General features: G+C 42.8%; 1 protein-coding gene across 1 annotated transcript; it reads left to right on the top strand.

Annotated features, from left to right (window-relative positions):
- The first annotated feature begins 14,320 nt into the window (after positions 1-14,320).
- Positions 14,321-23,381, top strand: ODAPH (odontogenesis associated phosphoprotein). Its single transcript, XM_079774079.1, has 2 exons — positions 14,321-14,443; positions 21,612-23,381. Exons 1-2 carry the CDS (start codon positions 14,377-14,379, stop codon positions 22,007-22,009), a joined length of 465 nt encoding a protein of 154 aa, XP_079630205.1. The 5' UTR covers positions 14,321-14,376; the 3' UTR covers positions 22,010-23,381.
- The last annotated feature ends 615 nt before the right edge of the window (positions 23,382-23,996 follow it).

Genomic DNA, 23,996 nt, shown 5'->3' with positions numbered 1-23,996 from the left:
TCTTATTTCATTCTGGACCAGTAAAAAAGTTCACAGGGGAGCGATTTTTAATAGCACTATCTCAGATTATGTAGTCACTAAATAGGCAATCTTTGAATTAACCTTAGCTTATTGGTTTGTGGTGGGTTGACAGTAGAAGAGGCCCTGACAGATCTGTGTCAGATAACAAACTTTCCAAATGCTTGTGGTAGAGCTTGTGAAGTTGAAAGATAACATCACATCAGACTCAGAAGATCTGGGCCTCATGCTTTTGAAAACAAGTGTTTTATTAAACAGAGATAGTGAAGAATACAGGCTGTGCAGAATGCTAACCACAAATACTGGTGATGAGCACCTTGTGGAGACGGACATCCCACTGCAGACTTGCCAGCAAACTGTACTCAACATACAATTTAACTAAAAATGAAGGGGACTGGTGTTTATGAAAGAGATTTTGTAATGGTAAAAAATGTTGCCAGGCTACACAGCTGAAGGAGATTACCTCTGAAATCCTGAAGATTTCAAGAAATGTTTTGGTTTCCACTCATATCACTATGACACTTGCAGATGACTCTTAGGTAGGGAATGTCTTACTGAGATGGACATTTCACCTTTTTTGTGGCCATCACCATTATCTGGCCATTTTTCGTTGAAAAGATAGGAAATGCTTTTAACCAGCAATAAAATGTGGCTATTCAAAAAAATCAAACAAGGCCCATAGGGACTGGAAACTTTTAAAGTGGAATGAAAATGTATTCTGTGATTTAAATCTAAATCCAGTTTTGGCAAGTTATTTTTAAATGTACTTTATGGCACAGAAACTGCATGTGCCCAAAGAGGGCTATGAGAGGATTGTTTGTAAGAGCAGAAAATGGAAAGCAACCCAAATTCCATCAAGCGGTGAATGAATAAATAAAACTATAATGCACCCATATAATATATATATATATATATATATATATATATATATATATATATATATATATATATATATAAGCCTAAGCAACTGTCACAACCGAAACAACCGAACAGATGACCAAACAGGCTGCGTGGGGTGACCAGGCCATCAGGGGGGTTAGTGAGGAATGAATGACCAAACTACTGAGCAGCAGGCTGCATGGGGCAACCAGGATGGCAGGGGGTTAGTGAGGGGCGACCAAATGACTGAACAGCAGGCTGCATGGGGCAACCAGGCCAGCAGGGCGGGAGGGCAGTTAGGGGTCACCAGGCTGGCAAAGGGGGGCAGTTAGGGGCAATCAGGCCAGCAGGCAGAGTTAGTTAGGGGTGATCAGGCAGGCAGGCAGCCAGGTGAGCGGTTAGGAGCCAAGGTCCAGGATTGTGAGAGGGATGTCCGGCTGCCGGTTTAGGCCCAATCAAGCCTAAACCGGCAGTTGGACATCCCCCGAGGGGTCCCAGATTGGAGAGGGTGCAGGCTGGGCTGAGGGGACCCTCCCCCTCCCGTGCACAAATTTCGTGCACCGGGCCTCTAGTGCTGTAATTAGCAGCAATTCAAAAGAAAGAGATCAATCTATATGTATTGGAATGGAGAGAAAAGACATTTTAAGTGAGAAGAAATAATGTAGGCAGCAACTCAAAATATCCTGTTTATATAAAATAATTTTAAGCCCACCTACAAAACAATTTCTAATTGCATGTGTGTGTAAATATACAGAAAAGGGAACTGAAGGATCTGCCAACTGCTAAAAGTGCTTCTGGAGAGGGGAACGTATATAGTTCTTGTGACAAAGACAGAGAGAGGAAAGAGGAAGGGAAAACATCCAGGCAGGGAAGGAGGGAAAGAAAAGAAAGGAAGTTATAATAACAGCATTCTATGTATTTAAATAAAAACATTTCATCTCTTAAAAACTAGTAGTTGATTGTTATCATTACCCTCATCACCTCCTTAAGACACAGACTAAAGTTGGATCCAGGTCTTGAATTGCTACCATTTCCTGTGAAACTTGGATATTTCAAAGAACTCTCTCACACCCCTGTCAGCTTAACTATTGAGATTTGCAGAAACCACTGTCTGGGTAGGTATGGTTACAGATTTTAGTTAGCTGTGACTAGCCACCTAGCAGAACCCTAAAAAAATAAATAAAAATTTTTAAAAAACACACACTCTCACCCCCTGCTGAGAACCTTTCAATCCAGCTTTCCAGTTGACTCAGTATCTCAGAAAACTAAAAACCATGACTTCAGAGTACTGATATCTGAGAAGTATGGCACACTCTCATAGAACTTTCCACAACTCATAAATCTTCATATTCCTGCCTTTTCTTTGTTTTATTTCAGATACCCAGGTTCTAGAGGAATGTTTATCTGAGGCATAAAATTATTAATTTTCAATAATAATGACAGCTAACATTTACAAAGTGCCCATCTCTATTTTAGGTGCTTAAATGTTAACTCATTTCACCTCACAACAATCCTATACGGTCGGTACTATTATTATTCTCATTTTACAGGTGAGGAAATTAAATAGAAATGTTAGGTGACTTGCCCAAAGTACAATGATAAACATTCTCATCCTTATACAAGGAGACACATTGTCGTCATCCCTGATCTACAATGCCAGACCTGGAGGTTTCAGTTCACTAAATGTTGAATTGCTATTGAGCATACACAGTATCTAAGACTAGACTTAGATCATTCCATTCAGAAGCTCTAGATGGGGTAGTTACAGGTCGAAGGATAAAATGTAAACTCATCCTATGTCTGAAGCTGGGGAGACCCCACAGTTACTCATTACCACAATCTGAATCTGTCTGATGCTACCGCCAAGCATACATAGGGCAGCTGAGCACTCAGATGACATCACCTTACCACATACGTCTGCAAGACGTTTAAGTATTCATGGGTTTCACCTGCACAGGGGTTTGTCTAGCCACCTAGTTTCTCTCAGCTCTCAGGAAGAATGCATGGAATAATAAAAATCTAATCTCTGTTAATGCTTTACCCAACCACTAGAACTGACGTAAGTTCCCACTCTGTGTCTACATCTATAGTAGTTTCTAATCCAATAGAGGAATATAAAAGTTAATAGCTCTTCTTTTCCACTTAGCAAGCAACACTAGGCTTAAAATAGAATCTTCATTCCCTATGTGATTTGCTACTATTGGACTATTAGATTGTGATGGTAATATTTCAGAATATGTTTTAGCAAGCCACATGCAGTACAGTGTATATGACATCAGGTACAGCCAGATCCAGGGAGAGAATCTGATATCTCTCCACTCTGCTTGATCATGTAGGCTCCCCCTTCATGTAGGTATGGCCCTTCACAACTTCAAATCCAAAGGCAATTGTGTGCCTCTTTTCCAGTCATTCGTGCAACAGTCCCAGGACTAGTTTTGACTGGGCCTGTTGACTTGGCTTGAGTCAAATGTCCATCCCTAAACATATCACTATGGCCATAGGACTGCTATGCTGATTGGCAGGTGTAGGTTACAGGCAATCCTGGAGACAGGAGAGTACAGAAATTATGTTTCCACAGAGGGAACTCAGAGCTAGGTAATCAGAAGACTTAGGATGGATCCTGGGCTGGGCAAGCAAAAATCCAAATTCCAATTGCACTGGAACTCAGTGGTGGGGACACAGCACCTGAGTGAAGATTCTGTGTTAGTAAATTTGTTCATGTGCATTGGTCCACCAGGGTAAAGAGGGACAGTGTAGGAGTATTTTGGTCCTTGTTATGATTGTGGTAGAGAAAGCTGCCTTTAAATGCAATATTTGGTTAAATGGGAAAATACAGAATCATTTTATTATAATTGGTCTGAAAATTACTAGAGGCCCAGTGCACGAAATTCATGAAAGGGGCTCAGCCCTCGCAGCCTCTAACAGCCCCAGCCGGCCCTTACAGCCCCTCACAGCCTCTAACAGCCCCAGCCGGCCCTCGCAGCTCCACTTCTGGATGGTTATCCAGAATGTCATCTGGATGGTTGTTTGGCTGTTCAGTCTAATTAGTATATTAGCTCTTTATTATATAGGATTGCTGATCTTGGGACAGAATGGTTCTCCAACTCACTATAGACAACATTCATTCATATGCATTCACGCAGTCTAGAAGAATGTACTGAACATCTGCCATGTGGAAAAAGCACCAGGGATCACCCTAAAATAAACGACAGCCTTTGAAGGTGAGTCTTCTAAGCAGTGTCCCACAACTCTCTCACTATGGACTGTTATTCTTCTCTCTAGCCCTGTGAAGTAGGTCCATGGTGCTTGTGACATTTCTGAGAGAATGAAACAACATTTATTCTGGGTGACTTTTAAAATCTTTTTATAATGGAAAGTTCCAAAAAAAGTAGAGAGTATAATAAACTGGAATGCACCATCACCTAGTTTCAACAGTTATTAACTATGGATGGTCTTATTCCACCTACACCTGACTCCCTCCCCATTTTCTGATTGTTTTGAAGCAAATCCTAGGTAGCATCTAAATATATATATAAAGCCAGTGTCCATGATGACTGTGACGACCAAATGACTGGTCACCATGAGGTGGTCCCACCCCCCGGCCCATGACCGGGGCGGGGCGGGACTGGGGACTGGCAAGCGGGCTGAATGGCTGACCTCTTGGTCCCTGCCCCCAGCCCACAGGCTCCGATGGATCAGCAATGGTGAACGGGGGAATCGGGGTGGGTGGCAGGAGGACTGGGCTGGCTGTTAGGCCATTGGGATCACTAGCTCATCCCCGGCTTCTCAGGGGGTCAGGCCTGTGGGAAAGCAGGTGCCAGAAACTTCTGTAGAGAGCACCTGAGAAGGCACATGGGCATTTCTTTAATTATTGTCAGCTGAATCCAGTGGCATTGGCAAAGCCATGTCCTGGAAACACGCTTTGCCAGAAGTAGGAGTGTTGTCAGCTTGACCTTCAGCCCAGGTGCCAGGGGGTGAGTTTTGTTATTTAAATCCAGCCAAGCACCAGGAATGAATATGACTCAGGCCCACCCAAGTATGCACATAATCTCCTTTGTCTTAACTTTTAGTAAAACTTCCTGTTTTTTGCTGTATAAAATAAACACGCTGTATTGGCTCTAGGTCCCTGTCCCTGTCAGAGGACAGTGGTCCCACCCGGCCCCAGCTTTTCCCTTCTATCTCTGTGTCTGTCTCTTTCATTTTCTCAATCCCCAGCAGCCCCTACTCAGGAACCGGACCACTCTAGCCGTGCTGGATGCATAGAAGAAAAAAATATTTACAGACTTCACCTCCATGCACATGCACATGTGCTGGGCCGGCCGCTGATGGAACTCGCTGCCCACTTGGGGCCACTCACGTGGGCGCCACCACCACTGTTGTTGCTGCTGCCACTGCTGCTGGGGCTTGAGGCACGGATGGAAGCTGTGGGGTACACCCATGACCTACCCAACCCGGCATGAGTGGGCCCAAATGGGCAGTGCATTCCATCAGCAGCCGGCCTGCGCACGCACATGGAGGTGAAGTCGCCAGTGCCTGCTTTCCCATAGACCTGAGCCCCGGAGCAGCCGGGGATGACCTGGTGATCCCAACGGCCTTACAGCCTGGCAGCAGAAGCAGCGTTCAGCCTGGGGACTGGCAAACAGACAAAAGATGGCCCTGATCACAGGAGGCTAGGCCCTAGGGACCCTACCTGCATGATTTTGTGCACTGAGCCTCTATATATATAAAAGCCTAAGTGACCATTCGACCATTCAACCAGTAGCTATGACACTCACTGATCACCAGGAGGCAGATGCTCAATGCACAGGCATGGAAACATCAAACAGACTGATGAATCTCAGAGGAAAGAGGGGAGAGAGGAGTGAGGGAAATGATTAACCAAAGATCTTATATGCATACTAGAGGCCCGGTGCACGGATTCATGCACTGGTGGGGATCCCTCGGCCTGGCTTGTGGGAATCAGGCTGAAACCAGCTCTCCGATATCCCCCAAGGGGTCCCGGATTGCAAGAGGGCACAGGCCAGCCGAGGGACCCCACCAGTGCACGAATCCATGCACTGGGCCTCTAGTATTACCTATAAATATTTAGCATCTATCTCTAAAAAGTAAAGACTAATTTTTTTTTTTGGACAAAGCCATTTATCTTTATTACACCTATAATAATCCTTTAATATCAAAACATCCAATTAGAGTTCATAGTTCCCCAATTGTCTTTTGTTCTTCCTTATTTTTTACAATTAGTTTACTTCAAACAGCACCCGAATATAGTTGGGATTGTAATTGGTTAATATGTCTCTTAGATCTCTTCTAAACTGTAGGTTTCCCTCTCCCTCTTTTTATTTTGCCTTGAAAAAAATTTTTTTAGACCAAGTCTTTTGTCCTACACTGCATGACTGAATTTTAAGGCTACTTTCATGAAGCTTTTACAGCAATCAGTTGACGGCCAGGACATCAGCACACACCCAGCACAGTGGTTAAGAGCAAGAATCCTAGAGCCTGACTGCCTGGGTTCACATCACTGCTCTGCCACTTATTAGCCATACTAGATGCCCGAGGCACGAAATTCGCACAAAGGGCTTGGCCCTCGTAGCCCCGGCTTTGTCTGGAAGGCCATCTGTAAGGACATCCGGAAGGTGGTTCGGCTGTCTGATCTAATTGGCATATTATGCTTTTATTTTTATAGATGACTTAACCTCTCTGTGCCTCAGTTTCTCATCTTTAAAATGAGGGTGACAATAGTACCTATCTCATTGGATTAATGACGATTAAATGGCCTAATGGATGTGCAATAATTAAAATAGTGATGCTTAGAATACAGTAAATGAAAAAACGAAAAAATAAATAAATAAAAGAATACAGTAAATGATACTTTATATATATGAGGAAACTGAGGGGCAGGGAAGCTGATTTATCCCACTGGTTTAATCGTTTCAAACCACTGATAAACAAAGGCTCTCATGTAGTGGGCATCACTCTGACCCTGACCAGGATAGTATTGCCATTCTGCTGTTAAAGCACAAGGATGACTTTAGGAACCTTCCCAGGCCTCAGTCTCCTGATCTGCAAATGGGAGAATTGGAGATGTGTCTAAGGGGCCTGAGATCCCTCTTAGGAGAAATTCCAGCAGAAGATGCGCTAGCAAGCTTTGCAGGGGAGTCATCCAGGCCACCACAGAGCAGCACCTCCAAATCAGTACCGACCACAGGACCTTTAGATTCCCTGAAAAGGTGTCTGCCCCATCCTGCCGACAGAGAACCCTAAGCCACCCAGGCCTCCAGGAGATAAGCCTCAGAGCGCCAGCCACTACTTCCTTAGCCTGACTCAGAGTCCAGACCTGGTCCCCACGACTCCCCTGATAACCTGACTCATGGAGGCCCTAATGGCAGCTTTCCGCATTACTCACTGTGGCCAGCATGTGATGGGAATGCCTCTCCCAGACAGGCAGTTTCTTCAGCAGGAGAGTAGTAGCCTCATTAGATGTAACTGTAGTTTGCCTTTGCTTCTCCAAGCCCTGGCAGCAAAACGGGACCTTCATCCCACAGAGATGAGTGGGGTGAGATGCAGCTGATCCATTCCTCAGGCAGACATCCCGGCGGGGCCCTGAGGTTGTGGAAGGCCGTTCTGCAGAGTGGCGCCTTTAAGCTGCAGGTGGACAGCTAGGACAGTCCAGCCTTTCTGAACATTCCTGGTTGTGGTTTTTCCCTCTCAGGGAGCTTGATTCCATTTCAATTAATACAGAAGGATGACTGATATTATCTCAATTTGAGCATCTAAAATAAACTACTTACCCAAAACCACTTTTATTGTATCCAAACCCAGTATCTTCAGCGTTTGTACCTCCCTGAAATTCTAAACACATTTTTAAACCACCAGGAAGGAGGGCAAGAGAGGCTGATAAGGGAAGAAAGCAAGGAGGTCACTATGAGAGTCTCCCCAGAATACAGGTGTTCAGCCTCCAGTTAAAAGACAGGCTTTTTGAAATGGGGGAGGGAGGTGCTACTCTCCAGTTCAATACTCACCATCCAGCTGAAAATTCCTAAAGTCATGGTCAGGGAGCACTGGCTATGCCCTGCATTATCCACAAATACCTAGACTTTTATTTGAGAAGAATTTGGTTTATTAAGTCTCTTCGTACATACATGTGCCCTAAACCTGAGAGCAGCATGCATATAGGTGACAATGAGAGAGAGAGAATATGTGTGTGTGTTGGTCAGGTTTTTTAGAGAAAAAGAATCAATAGTATGTATACATAAATAGGGGGGCATTTATCTTAAGGAATTTGATTATGTGATTATGGAGGCTGGCAAGTTCAAAATCTGCAGGGTCCAAAAAGCCTGCCAGTCTGGAAACCAGGGGAAGAGCTGATGATGCAGTTCAAGACTGAAGGCTGTTTGCTCAGCTCCTTCTTGCTCTATTCAGGCCTTCAACTGATTAGATGAAGCCAACCCATGTTATTCAGGGCAATCTGCTTTACTCACAATTCACCAATTTAAATGTTACTCTCATGCAAAAGCATCCTCACAGAAAAAAACATTCAGAATAATATTTGACCCACTATCTGGGCACCACGTCTCAGCCAAGTTGACACACAAAACTAACCATCATAAAGTGCAAGTGGGAGGAGAAAGAAAGGTGTTAACATTTCCCGGAGCTCAGATCCAAATAGCAGGGTGTGGCAGAGATCTGGAGACCCTGGGTATAGCCGCCTACCTGCCCTCCTGTCCTCTCCTAGCAGGTAGTTGCCAGACAACAAGGTGCATGAGCTCATCTGCACAAGCAGGGAGCCTTCTCCTTCCCCTCCCTAGGCATTCCTCTATCCATGCATTCCAGACTACTTACTGAGTGCCTATGTGCAGGGCACTGAGGCCACAGCTATAATTAAGACTCAGTTCTTCTGTGTACTTAAAAATGGTTAAAATGGTCATTTTTATATTGTCTATTTCATCACAATTTAAAAATATTTTAAAATAGTTCTTGCCATCAAGGATCTCAAAGTCCAGAGAGAGAGGATAGATACAAAGCTCAATGTTAATGTAGGGTCTCACCCATGGTAAGACAGGGCAAGCAGAGAACCCAGAGCCCACATGGGTCAGGAGAACCTGCGCCTCACTCACCTGCTCACCTCATCCTTTCCATCCCCTGTGAGCAATGCTGCGCTGGACATAAGAATCTCCTGGCACATCACCAACCGGGCTGCAAGCCAGTTCCCTCTTATTGCCCAGAAATGACAGTCTCACTTCTCTAGTCCTGCAATTTCATGGAACAGGTCTGCAGACTAATAACTTGTCTCAAGTTGTAAAGTTTTTTAGTATTTATTCATTAAAGTGTCAATTTTTATTGATGGAAAAAGCAATTATAGTAACACTAGAGGCCTGGTGCACAAAATTCGTGCACTGGGGGGGAGGGTGTCCCTCATCCCAGCCTGCACCTTCTCCAATCTGGGACCCCTCAGGGGATGTCTGACTGCTTAGACACATGTTGGACATCCCTCTCACAATCCGGGACTGCTGACTCCTAACCACTCACCTGCGTGCCTGCCTGATTGCCCCTACCCGCTTCTGCCTGCCAGCCTGATCACCCCCTAACTGCTCCCCTGCTGGCCTGATTAACACCTAACTACTCCCCTGCCGGCCCAATCGTCCCCAACTGCCCTCCCCTGCCAGCTTGATCTCGCCTCCAACTGCCCTCTTCTGCCGGCCAATTTGGTTCTGATTGGTCCGTTTCTATGCCAGTCAGCATCTCTGGGCCTATCAACGGGGCCTGATCAGAAAGGCAGGGCTGATCAGCAGCCCCTGTGGAGGCCTAGAGAGAAATGGAGGCACAGCTGCTGACTAGGCCTGGAAAGAGAGAGGCAAGTGCTGATCAACAGCTGCCACAGAGGCTACGGATCAGACCCTGCTTCTCTCTTCAAGCCTCTCTCCCAGCCTGATTCGCAGCCCCCTCGGCAGTCAGTGCTGGGTCACCGTGCCTGCAGCCATAGCAGTCAGTGCTGGGTCACCACAGCAACCCAGTGCTAACTGCAGGACTGACTTCCAGTTGGTCGAGCCTCCCGGTTGTTGTGGATGTGACAGACCCAGAGTTTTTATATATTAGGATTTTAGAAATTCAACCATAATCTCACCACCTGACCACACCCAACCACAGCAGTCAAATACTCAGACCAAAAATCTTGGTGTAATCCATGACTCTCCTGTGTCTCCCACACCCTACTTCCAATTCACCAGGAAATCCTATCTATTCTGCCTTCAAAATATGTCCAGAATCTCCCTATCCCCACACCTCTGCCGCTACCACCCCAATCTGAGTCATCATCCTCTCCCCCTGCACTACTGCTGTAGTCTCATAACTGGACCGCCTGCTTCCACCCTTGCCCCCAACAATCTGTTCTCCACACAGTGGCTAGAATTGTCTTTTCAAGATGTAAGGTCATGCCATGCCTCTGCAAAATCCTCCAATGGCTTCACATAATGGCCCTTGACCCCATGACCTTATCCTGGTACTGTCCCCCTTGACTCACTCTGCCCAGTTACAGCCACCTCTTTGCTATCGTATGTTACATGCAAAGTCTACTCCTGTCTCAGCACCTCCTGGCTGTACCCTCCCCTCCGCCTGAAACACTCTTCCCCCATAGAGTTACATAAATAACTTCCCCACTTCCCTCAAGTCCTTGTTCAAACATCATCTACTTAAAGGTGCCACACACACACACCCTTTTTACCCTGATTATTTTTTTATTTTTCTATAGTACATATTACAGGATATCCTAACATCCTCACATATCCTAACATATTATATAATTTATTCCTTTGTTACAATTATTGTTTACTCTCTGTCTCCATCCCACTGAATGATACTGCACTAGGACAGGTAATTTTTGTCTGTTTTGCTCACCTGACATAGTGTCTGGCACACAGTTAAATAAGTAGTTGTTGAATGAATAATGAAAACAAAGTACACATTCACAAAGCAGCACGCCCCAGTCCCAGGCTCCCGCTTCTCTGGGCTTCAAACCTGAAAGGAGGACATGAGGGACTTTTCCCTAAAACGATCAGAAAGCCTTCAGAGGCTAGCGTCCCCTCCGTGATGAAACATGTCACTACAGGACATCGGGAACTTTTCATCAGGGCAACCTAGACACGGATGCTGGACTGAATAAAGGCAGTGAATAATTCCATCTAAGTTGACATATGGTTGGAATAAGGTCACATGCCAAGTGGTGGCTGAACCACATGACCCTTCAGTCACCAACAACAATTTCTCCCAAAAAACAGCAATATAAATATTACCATATTTGTAACAATCCCAGGCATTTAGTAATACAAAGTTGTCCTTTTTTTTGTTTTTCACAGGAACATCAATTGGCCTTTGCCTGTTAACAGGCATTCTGGGTAAGTGACACATACTGGAGAGTGGGAAGGAGACATTCTGGGTGGGAAGGTCATGTGACACTGTGGGTGTAATAGACACAAATCAGGGCAGCTCCTTGGCCAACATCCCCTGTGGCCCAGTCTCTGTTACCCCTATCTCTCTTCTTCTTGTATTGATTCCTCCCTCCCTTCCCCAGCCACAAGCTTAGCCAACCAGAGCGCCTCCCTGGGTCATTTCTAAATGGTGCTGGCAGGGTAGAGCTTCTTTCTTAAGCCACATGGACATAAAACAAAGTTCAATTAAAATAAGAATATATATTCATTAATGAATTAGTGAGTAAATGAATGAATGGATTTTTAAAGCAAAGTAAATATATCTAATTAGAAGAAAAACATAAATTTTGGATCCAGAAAAATCTCAGTTCTGAATCCCAGCCTCAATATCTGAGTCTTTGGGAAAGAAGTGTAACTACTGTTAGTTCTATATCACCTCCTCATAAAGTTATTGTTAGAAAAACCTAACACCAACTGGCCATATGGGCCTTTCCCTTAACACATTGAACCAACAACAGTGACCCAAAGCCACTGCAGCTTTGTTGACATTGGGATTATGGAAATGTGCATCTCATTGATCAATCTTCAACTAAATGACTAAGTTATGATTTGTGGATTTTTAAAGTATATGACTGAAAAGATACTTTTATCAAAGTTACCGTATTTGAAATAAGCTTTCAGAAGTATTTCCTTTTTCGAGTTAAAGATTTTTGCAAATGAATTTGCTAACCTAATGACCTCACAACAGCTTCATTGAGTTTATATATTGTTGATCACTTGGTTTCACTTTATATATAACATATAAATAAACAAAATATGGCAAGAGTTACTCTATACACCAACAGTAAAGAAATAAGTAAGAACTTTCTGTCAAATAAAAATTTAATAAAACAATCTAAATGTCCCTTTTAAAGTTTTGTTCCTTTCTTTTATAAATTTCAGGGCAATAGATGCAAATGAGAAAAATATGCCACTTGCTTTTGTCATTTATTTTCATCAACATGTAAATTGGAAGCACTTTAGAAATCCAATACAGAAAAGAAAGGAGATCAGAAGAAATAATACAAATGTCCTTCAACTAAAACTTTGGTTAAATAATTTAAAATAAATCCATAAAATGGAACACTGGGCAGTAGATAAAGAGATTACATGGATCTGGTTTTATTGGCAAGGCAGTGTGTTACCAATGCAGGGGCAAAGTAGCATGTGTAATGCATACCCGGTGATGGAAAATTACAGATTCTGTGCTCTGCTTCATAGCCTCCTGTACTTCCTCTCTCTTACCCCTCAAGATCCTTTGTTGTTATTCCTTAGTTAATATTTAATGTCCCTGCCAGACTGTGCTCGATGATAGCAGGAACCCTATCTTTAGCCCAGCACCTAGGGCACATCATGCGTGGTCAACAGAGACCTGCTGGACCAGTGGGTAGTGCCTTAATCAAAGGAAATGAGCTGGGTCTGGGTCACCTCTGCTTCCTTTCCAAGCTGCTGACAAACCGTCCATTTAATCGTCTGTTCCAGAATTTTGCCTAGGATTATAGCAAGCCTGTGGAATGTACCATTTTGCCTTATTCATTTTGGTTTTCTGTTTGCCTAGTCTCCCTCATTCGATTGTCAGCTCTTTGAAGCTAGGGACTGTGTTCTGTGTTGCTGTTCTGTAATGCCCAGGAAAATGCTCTAAGTGGGGGCCTTTTGAGCAATTGAATGACTTGGCAAGTATCACCTCCCAAGAGAACAAAAAATTGGAGTCAGAATAATTTTATAACCACAACCACTCATTTCATGGGCCACACACTGAAATAGTTTTAAGTCAGTTGACTCTTTTATTCCACAACAATCCTCTGAGAAAAATACTACAAGCCCCATTTTACAGATGAGGCACCTGAGGCTTCAACAACTCTCAGGGATTCACCCCAAGTTACCCAGCTGGTAGGAAAAAGAACAGACCCACTGGTGTGGCTCAGTGGTTGAGCATCAACCCATGCAGCAAGAGGTCACCAGTTCCATTTCCAGACAGGACACATGCCCGAGTTGTGGGCTCTATCCCCAGTAGGGGGCATGCAGGAGGCAGCGGATCGATGTTTCTCTCTCCTCAATGTTTCTCTCTCTCCTTCTCCCTTCCCCTCTCTCTAAAAACCAATAAAAACATTTTTTTAAAGAAAATTAGAGTTGGACTATGTACTAAGATTGGAGCCAGGTTTTTGTAACTCCAAGGTCCACGCTCTTAATCACTTGTGACCATCCCATCCCACTCCTCCAGCAGCTGACAATCCTTCTCTCAGGAAATAACTGGGTACAGATGTATCATGTCCATCTTATTGGCAATTTCGTGCATAAGGAGGAGCCTGGAAGACAACTCGCTAAGTTAATCTTTCCAAACTTTGGTGTTTGTTTAGGGCTTAATCACAAGGAACAACAACAGCCTGTAATTATTGGAATTGAGAGTCTAGGTCAGTGGTCGGCAAACTCATTAGTCAACAGAGCGGCAAACCGCGGCTCGCGAGCCACAGTTTGCCGACCACTGGTTTAGACAGTGATCATGATGGCTATCAGAGAAGATACTTTGCTTATTGCTGTCCTTGGCTCCTGCACAAAAGCAGAGAAGCCATAACTCCTGGTCAGAGGCCTACGAACAAACAGCCTCTCTAAACTGCCTGGGTCAGGAAGCCTTTCGATAATGACCTCTCCGTCCTGTTTGGCTTTTTTAAGTAAGTAAGCGCCACAGAGGGAAGCAGTGTTGACTATTTCCCAGACAGAGTCTTTCTCTTGTGGAGGGAGACTCAGACACACAGGTAAACAGGGGAGAAGACTTGAGGGAATTAAAAGAATACAGTCCAACTCTAAGGACAAGTGAACGATGTTTGGCTGTCATTGCAAGAAGTTTCTGGTTGATAAACACTTTCTGGTACTTCCTTGCTGATTTCTTAGCCTCACACCGCAGGCCCTGACCACTGCGGTCCACTATGCACATGCAAATTACCTGACTCAGGCTGTTGAGTCACCAACTCCCTTTTAAACCAACGCTAGGTTCAAGGTAGTGACTGCTCAGGTAGAAGCCATGGCTCACAGGCTCTGCCTCTCCTGCTGGCTGTTGGCCTGCTGGTTGGTGGTAACGGTGGCAGAAGGTAAGGGTTTTTGTGTTTATTCTACCGTGGGCCCACTAATCAATAAGTTGTGTGAAAAGATAAAATTTGGCTCCATGATTATACATGTTCATAAACTGAAAATGTTAGTCAGCTTCCACCAGCCTGTGTGGTTAAAGAAGAACAGGCTGAATCTTACCATCTGACGATCTCAGTCTCAGTCTCAGTTTTCACGCTGTTGACGTTAGACATACTTAACCTTTCTGATATCAATCTCTTCATATGTGAAGTGACAGGATTAAAAACATGCATTATTTGGGGGGTTGTGAGCCATCATGCAAGAAAAGCTCTTCAAGTTTAAAATACTATACGAATACTACTTACTCTGGTTCTAAAGCTAACAATTTGCCGCCCTGAATGATAGCAATGTCCACCTCTTTCTATCCCCAGAAGCACAGTGATTTGCACATGGTGGGTATTTAGTCTCTGTTTGTTAGTTGCTTTAATTAATCACATCTATTTAGCTGTGTCTTGGTGCCATTCAGGTGAGCATAGATTTCTTTCTTTAGGATTATATTAGATTCCATCTCTCCACTGTTCCTTTTCTTTTTCCTTTCTCCACTATGAAATTTCCAAGTGGCCTAAGCCTTAGATTTGGCTTACAAACCTCTGGGGAAATGAAAGAAAACGATAAAAAAAAAAAAAAAAAGGAGGAGAGAGGGAAGAGAGAGAGGAGGAAGAAACTGAGAGACCTGGGTCTGATGACAGTTTCCCTTCGCTCCAGAACTAACTATGGTTCAGGGAGTAGAGACCCAGGAGTCAAACTGAATCTTTCTCCCCTTCACATGCCCCTGGGGGCTTTGCAGGGGCCCAGCCAGAAGCTAATCAGCCTCCAACCAATTCCCTGCTTCCATCCCCCAAAGCTCACAGCAGAGAGGAGAGAGACCTTAGAGGTGGTGGAGAGACCACCAGAGCTCACCCTGTCCAATCTCTGCATGAATTCCGGTGATCAGAGGGCAGGAAATAGAGATTACAAATAACCCCTGCCCCACTTCTTCCAAGCATCACTTGCTAAAAGTGACATCTAAAAGAAACACCATAAACAGAACTAGCCACCTCATGCCTTCGTTCCAGAAAGTGAACCATTCGTCAGGAAACTTTGTAATGTGTAACTAAACCGGTTATAATGAGATTAGAGGTTTATTCACACCAAAAGAACACCAATTAAAATGTGGGATATGATTTCTGAACTTGACTCACGCTTCCCCACTGTCTCTCAGACGGGCATGGAAGTCCATCCAATGTAGCTTCACTCTATCCAAGCCACCCTGGTCCCAGCTCTTTGCTCACTTCCACAACCCTCACTCTCTCCTCTCCTCTCCCTGGCAGGCTGGACTGCCCCTCCTCCTGTTCTGCCCCGTTTACTGCAATTCTGCTTCTCATGACAATGTTTAAGTGTCACTATGGTACTGCCTTCACAAAGGCTTTCTTAAGACAAAATTGCAATCTCTTCGATATCTTAGAATAATACTTATAATAACTTGTGCATCACCCATGGCATTCCTGCATTCTGCTCTATTACAAACCCACGTATTTGCAGTGCGTCTGCACTCCTCAGCCCAGGCCGGGTCTTTATCGTCTCTGCATGCGCCACAGTACCTAGCACAGGACCCTGCGCACTGCTGAAAATGAAATAAGCCTGTGTGACACTTTCTGGGCTCCAAATTATTTACCTGTAAAATTAGAGATATGATCAAGATAGTCAGTCCTTCTGTGAGTCACTGAGTTGCAGTTAACTAAGTCAAAATCAAATTGAGTTGAGTGGTGAGTAAATTAATCACAGGATTTATATTTCTTTCTGGTTCAATTCCAAAAGCATGTGCGAATTTTTCTAATACTCCATGTGTCATGGAAAGGAAGAACTGCATACTAGTACTTATAAATCAAGTATGAAGCTTACTTCTCTTAAAATTCATATAGTTCTCTACGACCCAACTATTGTCTGCCCAAATAACCACAGACTACAGGTAATTATATATTTATATAAAAGTCTTCTTATCCTTACTTTTTTTTTAAAAAAAGTACTAGTTGTTGGTATGCTATGAATTTTATGTCTAGACTATAATAAACCCATTTAAAATTGATATCTAAACTCTCAGCAATATTTTGGCTTAATTTTTTATTTTACTCTAATTTTAAATGTAAGTTATTATTGTGAATTTTCTAGGAGTGACATTAAATATTCATTGAGCTTTACAAAAATCTATAGAGAGGAAAATTCAATGTCTGGCTGGCCATTCATTCCATTTATCAGATCCATGTGTTTGCAGTGTGTCTGGGCACCACTCTAAGCCAGGGACCATTCTACGTGCCAGGGACATCACAGTGACCAGCAAAGTCAGCAGTCCCTGTCTTCATGGAGGTCCTGTTGTAATAAGATCTGCACCCTTTAGTCCTATCAATAGTGCACAGATTTTTATGTATAAAGTGTAACCAAATGGAACCAAGAAAACTGGGCTCTTGCTAACAGAATCTTTCCATAGCATTTAAGATTAATCACAACAGTAGCTAACACCTACTAAATGCATACTGTGGATCAGGAATGTTCTGAGCACTTTACATATCTTATTTCAGATAATACAACAAACCAGTGAGATAGATAGTATTATTTTCTCCATTTTACAAATGAGGAAAAGGCGACTCCGAGAAGTTAAGGAACCCGTCTCTGGGTTGTTAAATGGCAGAGCTCAGGACACCTGGCTCTAGAGCCTATGCTTTTAAACATTCTGCTGTTCTGCCTCTCAAAATGTTTTTAATCTGCATTTAAATATTTGACCTACTTTGGCCTGAATAAGGTTGCAGAAGCACTCTCATCTTTGATAGTGAGTGTCTTTGGTGGCATGTCAGTATGTTACACAGTGAGAACTATTTGCTTACTAACAATTGCATTATTCCTGAGAGATAGGAAAATGGTAACTTCTGCAGTTATAGAAACAGATTTCTCTCAATCAATCAATTCTACTAGGTACCATGCTGGGGATGAGGTCAAAGGATGTGGTCTACAGGATGGTCAAGTGGATATTTCAGTGGAGGAGGAATATAACCTCTGAAGAGTAATCACATGACTCATGAGTATCAAGGACTCACAGGATGCTATGGGAGCATACTGCATATTGCCTTAGCACAGTCTCAGGATTAAGGCCTCCCTCAAGAAATGAGATATGAAATCTGCATAGAAGTAAACCAAGCAAAGATGGCAGGCAATGGTGCTCTAAGCACCTGGAACCAAATTTTTAAATCCCATAACCATTGGTAACTTTTGCCAAAGTAGCCTTTGTGGAGTGGAGGAGGCAGAGTCAGATTCCAATCCATTTAAATAGGTGGGGGAGGGGCGGCAGAATCGGAAGTGTGCAGACTTTTCTTTGCAATGATTGCAATGAGAGTAAAAACCAAAGAATTTCATGGCAGATCACCAAAGTTTTCTCTATGAAATATGAAGCTAAGTAATCTACTTAGAAAGGTAGAGAGAATTTAGAAGAGAATTCTTCAGGTGAATGAAGAAGAATGGGAATTTTGAAGCAGCTTTGAGGAGTATACTAAAGGTTTAGAAGACAGTGGGAATTGAGCAGAACAAGGATAAACAAAAGAATTAATGAGCCCTAGATGGTTTGGCTCAGTGGATAGAGTGTCAGCCTGCAGACGGAAGGGTCCCAGCTTCGATACCAGTCAAGGGCACATGCCTGGGTTGTGGGCTCAATCCCCAGTAGGGGGCGTGCAGGAGGTAGCCATTCAATGATTCTCTCTCATCATTAATGTTTCTATCTCTCTCTCACTCTCTCCCTTCCTTTCTGAAATCAATAAAAATATGTTTAAAAAAATAAAGATAGCATTTTTTAAAAAAAAGAATTAATGAGCAGTATTAACTCAGTCAAAGTTGGAGACCATGAATGGCATCACCCCCTCACTCAGATGTTTGGCCTTAACCTTGTAAAGAATCTGTGACAGTTCCCAAATCAATCCCTATGGCTTCCCCATTTTACATCACTTGTGCTAGCCAACCAGTGACCTGGAATAGTCACCATGTGTCTAGTCTGCTGGAAGAATGTGGTTTTATGTGGGCTTGCCCACATTCTTAGGTGGTTAATGGGACAAACTTGTACCTTGATCTTGAGCCCCACAGAAATTCCCAGAAAAAAACACTGAACACCTCGGGACATCCCAGAGTCAGAAAAAAGCTGCCTAGCAGGCTCTAACACCCACTGTCAGCTGGAGGATGTGGAGAGTAGCTTCAGGTTTTAAGAAATGAGATGAGCACAGGGGTGGGTTGGTTGGTTGGTTGGCTTGTTTGTACAGCTGGAATGCAGCTTACTGAGTGACAGAGCTCAAGGCCCAGCTAAGCCTGATCTGATAGCAAAGTGTCAAGATGGGGATTAAGAGTAAGGCTAGCTTCTCCCCTAGCAACTGAAACCTCAGCAGAAGATTTTTATGTTACAAAAGGTTCGGAACTGATCTAATTGTGTAGGAGGAAAGAATGAGTCATGTGGGATTTAATCATCTTGTGGAAGTTGAAATATTTTAATCTAGTTTCAGTCATAGAATTTCAATACTCAGTAGCCTAGATGGGTCTGGAAGAAAGGGTCAGTATTTCCTTCAAGGAATAGACACCAATTAAAGTTAGCTTTTAAAAAGAGAACTGGAAGTGGAGTGGTTATTATAAGAATATCTCTAAGACCCTAAGTACAACCAGCCCTCAGTCAGATCAGCCCTGGAAAGTCAGGAATCAAGGCTACTTTCATCATCACTCTGTTACCACATGGTCTCTTGTCTCTTTTTCTCTTTGAGAGGCCTTCCCCATTTCATAGTTTCTATGGAAAGACGGGCTTCTCTGCTTACTCAACATTCACCTGACCAAAACCTAACCCAGCCCCTGTCTTACACCTTCCAATGACTGGGTCTCTGTTGAAATTCTCAAGTGAGAATCTGATTGGTCACTGGCCAGGCAATGAATGAGGTAAGTGTCTAACAGCAGTCCAATCAGCCATAGCCAAAAGTGTACAGGGTTGACCTTTCCGGGGGTTGTGGGTGAAACAGAATCTCTGGGAGGGACTATGAGCACAGGCAGGCAATAAGCATATCCAATACAACCAAGAAACCTGGATTCGGTTGTTCTAATGGTGAGGGGTATCTAGCTCTTTTTACGTGCCTCGGTACTCCCAACTTCCTGTGGGGAGCTCAATTTCCCATCATTCACACTCAGCAGTCCTTTCCAGATCTAGTTGGTAAGTCGCTAGGGGAGTGAAGGAGTAATTTTCTAAAGGGAAGCTTACTTTCTCATAGCCAATTCAAGTAGGTGATAGAGCTAGAGGGAAGACCTGGACACTTGAGCTTCATCCAAATTTCTTCTCAGAAACTAACGTCGTCCTGGTCCTCAGTGCTCCCTCCCCTGCTGCGTGCAGAGGCTCCCTGCTTCCTCCTTGGGGAATGCTTGCACTGCTGGGGCAAGTGACGCAGGCCTTTGGATTAATGGCCTGTTGGGGTGAGGGGCAGTTATTTTTATTTTCTTAACACCAAGTTCTGTTTTTCAACTAATTTTCTTTATTTAGTTATAATTTATATACAATAAAATGCACAAATCTATTATTTGTCAATGATCCCTCAATAAAGCTGAAAACAACAACAACAAAAAATGCACAAATCTTTTCAATTGAATTTAGTGGGGTGACATTGGTTAATAAAATTATATAGGTTTCAGGGGTAGAATTCTATAATACATCATCTGTATATTGTATTGTATGTTCACCACCCCAAGTCACATCTTCCATCACCATTTATCCCCCCTTTCCCCTCTCCTCCCCATCCCCTCTTTCCCTCTGGTAGTTATCATACTGTGTTCTGTCTATGAGGGGTTTTTTTGTTGTTGTTTTGCTTAATCCCTTCACCTTTTTCACCCAGCCCCTAACCTCCCACTCCTCTGACAGCTGTCAGTCTGTTCTCTGTATCAGAGTCTGTTTCTATTTTGCTTTTTAGTTTATTTTGTTCATTAGATTCTACTTGTAAGTGAAATCATATATTTGTTTTCCTCTGACTATAAAATGCACAAATCTTAAAGGTATAGATTGATCACATTTTACACATACATACATATATGTGTGTATAAACATGTGTGTAGATATGTATATACTAGAGGCCCAGTGCATGAATTCGTGCACCGGTGGGGTCCCTCGGCCTGGCCTGCATGGATTGTGCTGAAACTGGCTCTCTGACATCCCCCACGAGGTCCTGGGTTGCGAGAGGGCAGTTCTCGGGTGACGCACCCCAGAATCAGGCTCCCTCCTCTCTGGTTCTGGGTGTGTCACTGGAGAACCACAGCTGCCAAGTGACCACAGCTTGGCAGATCCTGTATTGAGTATCTGCCCCCTGGTGGTTAGTGTGTGTTATAGCTACTGGCCAATCAGCCAGTCACTTAGGCTTTTATATATATAGATAAGTGTATATGGGTGTATGTGTGTGTGTGTGTGTGTGTGTGTGTGTGTATAGTATTTATCTCCATATCTATGTAACAACCACCAATATCAAGATCTAAAGAGTTCCCTCGTTACTTTTCCACTAAATAATACCTACCCCAACCCTAAGCTAACTATTTTTCTTTTACATTTTTTAAAGCCATAGATTAGTATAGCTTGTTCTTGAACTTGCTACAAATGGAATCTTTTGCTCAACATAACATCCGTGGGATGCATCTGTATTGTTGTATTAGTAATTCTTCCCTTGCATTGCTGAGTACTATTTCATTTTGCTTTTTAGTTTATTTTGTTCATTAGATTCCACTTGTAAGTGAAATCATATATTTGTTTTTCTCAGACTGTAGATATTCTGTATGAATATCTACAGTCTGTTTATACATTCTCCGATTGATGGACATTTGTATTGTATCCAAGTTTAGGCTAATATGAATAAGGCTGCTATGAACATTCTTGAACTAGTCTTTTGTAGACATATACACTCGTTTCTCTTGGGTAAATTCCCCAGAGTGCAAACATGGGATCATAAGGTGTGTCCATGTTTCATTTCACTGAACATTGGCAGTTCTTCCAAACACACTCAGACCTCTCCATTTCTCCCTTCTAATCTTGCTCTCCTGCCACCCCTCAAGCATCTCCCTTCTTCTGTTATCAGGCCTGCTTCCTGACTTGCATTTTTCTCCCCACAGGACAAGTAGGGGTAGTCATCCCTCCTGGAGGCTCACAAAATAATGTGGATCCTACAGATTGCCAGATCTTTACACTCACCCCTCCACCTGCCACAAGGAAGCCGGCGACAAGGATCCAGCCCATCACAAGGACAACCAAGTGTCCTTTCCATTTTTTTCCAATACGGAGGCCCAGCGTCCAAGTTAGGTTTCCAAACAGACCTTTCCTCCCACCGAGGTGCAACCACCGTTTTCAGTACCGTCCATATTTTTGGCCAAACAATCGTCTTAATCCATATTATAACTATTTCCCCAGAAGAAGACTCCGGAGAGGAAGCTCATCTGAGGAAAGAAGAGGGAAGAGAGAAGCCCCAAACCTGCTCAATCAGAGGAGGTCAATGCCTCAGAAAAGACTGTAAAAATAGTTCTGTTTTCTTTTTCCAAACTAAAATTACCGAATTTGAAACTTATCTTAAACACCACTGACTAGAAATTGTTCTCCTTGCCAACAGTGAAGATACTGGTGTAAAGGTCATTCAAGTTTGCAAAGTAGGAGCAATAACCACATTATTCTTATTCCCAACTTTTTACGACCACATAATATTTATGCAAATAAAACCCTAAAATGAGAGGTTCTGGTCATTCCTGTCCATACTGAGATGCCAGAAGAATCAGCTCCATCTTCTAAATTAGAGCGAGGAGCATTTCAATAAATCAAGATTGCTATAAATCAAATGAAGACATTAATGAAGCACTTTTATACTCACTGGAAAACTTATGAGCAAGGTGCATTTACAAAGTGAACTGTAAAAGCAATTATGGAAAACTGAAAGCTTTATTTAAAGCATGTCTGGCAGGGATGTAACTAGTGGTTAGTTATTCATTTATTATATTTTTATTGAGGTACAATTGGCATAACATTACATAAGGATTCAATATTTGTATATATTGCAAAATGGTCACAACAATAAGTCCAGTTAACATCGACACCATCCGTAATTACAAATTTATTTTTCCTTGTGATGAGAACTTCCAAGATCCAATCAGTTTTCTAACAACAACAATTTTAAAGATTAAACTAAATTATAGGACATCTGACTATAGATAATACTTTAAAGCTATCATAAACTGAATTACCTAACCCCAGAACTCTTTTTAATTGTAATATCTAAATGTACTTTAATGTTAACTTTTTAAGCAAATTAGCATGATAAGTATCTCACATTCTCCCATTATTATCATATAGACACTAGTTTAAATGATATACTTCCCCTAAAACTTTCAATGTGGTCTGGGCTCAAAGTCTGATTAAGTTGACTTGAATGTTCTCCTAACTCTAGGACTCCACAGACATAAATTTACTCCTCTATAGGAAGCTTGTATTTCGAGGGTGCAATATAAGTAACCCACCCCACAGATTACATGCATTGGTTATTTCTTTAGCCATTCTGTCACATACCAACTCCTGTTTGTGCCACTCATCTTGCCTGTAACATAGGAACTAGTTTTGTATATGTGGTTTGTATCTTAACACCTCTTCCTCCCAAGAACTATATGTAAAAGTTGCTGCTGGTGCTGCTGCTGCTACAAAGAAAAAAGAACATAAAGACGTGAGGTTGCTGGGAACATTGCCTGGGAAATGGAAAGAGATTGCTTTGCTTCCTTGCTGTATTAAAGATAAGAAGGGGAGGGGGATACACAGCTATTTCCTTTACTTGCTTCATAACAAATTTTCATTATAAGAACAGATATTTGCTTCAAAATGACAGGCTTAAATAAAATCTATACTTGAAATCCTCATTAAGAAATTCTATATTTTGTTTAATAACCTTGATCTTTTTTTTCTTTCTTGTTGGTTAGTGGCATAAGCAGAAATGAGCCAACCTTGGGCAAACTTGAAGACAGAGAAAGATTTGTATGTGATCTCGCCTCCCTCTCAGGACCCCCTCTTTTATCACTGCTCCCCACTTACCCTCACCTAGTACTCACTGCTCTTGCCAGAACTCCCACTGTCCAACCAGCCTGGCTTTGACTGCGCTTTCTCTCCCAAACATTAGAAATTCTGCAATCCAAACGTTAACTGCTCTGAACTGAGTCCCTGAAGGCCTTGCTACGTGATATTAATCATTAGGAAAACTTAGACAAAGTAAAGACAGATTAACAGCTTCATTAGTTGGTTATTGCTTCTATTATAGAAAGCAGACGACTGCTGAAGCGTTTCATAGTGAGAGCCTTTTGTAAAATAACTAGGTAAAATTGCATTGCTTCTCACCCATGAACATGTATATAAAAAGCAGGCCCACACTTGCAAGTATAAGCATATTCTTGTGACTTTTTTTGAGAAATTGCATCCTTTGGGTTAATAGATTTTTCTCTTAAAATACAGTGATGCCTAGCAGGTTTACG

This window comes from Cnephaeus nilssonii, assembly GCF_951640355.1.
Source record: "Cnephaeus nilssonii genome assembly, chromosome: 1".
Taxonomy (NCBI): Eukaryota; Metazoa; Chordata; class Mammalia; order Chiroptera; family Vespertilionidae; genus Cnephaeus; species Cnephaeus nilssonii.
Note: the sequence above shows the minus strand (reverse complement) of the source record. Positions and strands in the feature narration are given on the sequence as shown.

Coding starts and splice junctions, on each gene's coding strand:
- ODAPH (XM_079774079.1), top strand. CDS start 14,377: ATGGCTCACAGGCTCTGCCTCTCCTGCTGGCTGTTGGCCTGCTGGTTG. Junction 14,444..21,611: donor GGTGGTAACGGTGGCAGAAG/GTAAGGGTTTTT, acceptor TTCTCCCCACAG/GACAAGTAGGGGTAGTCATC.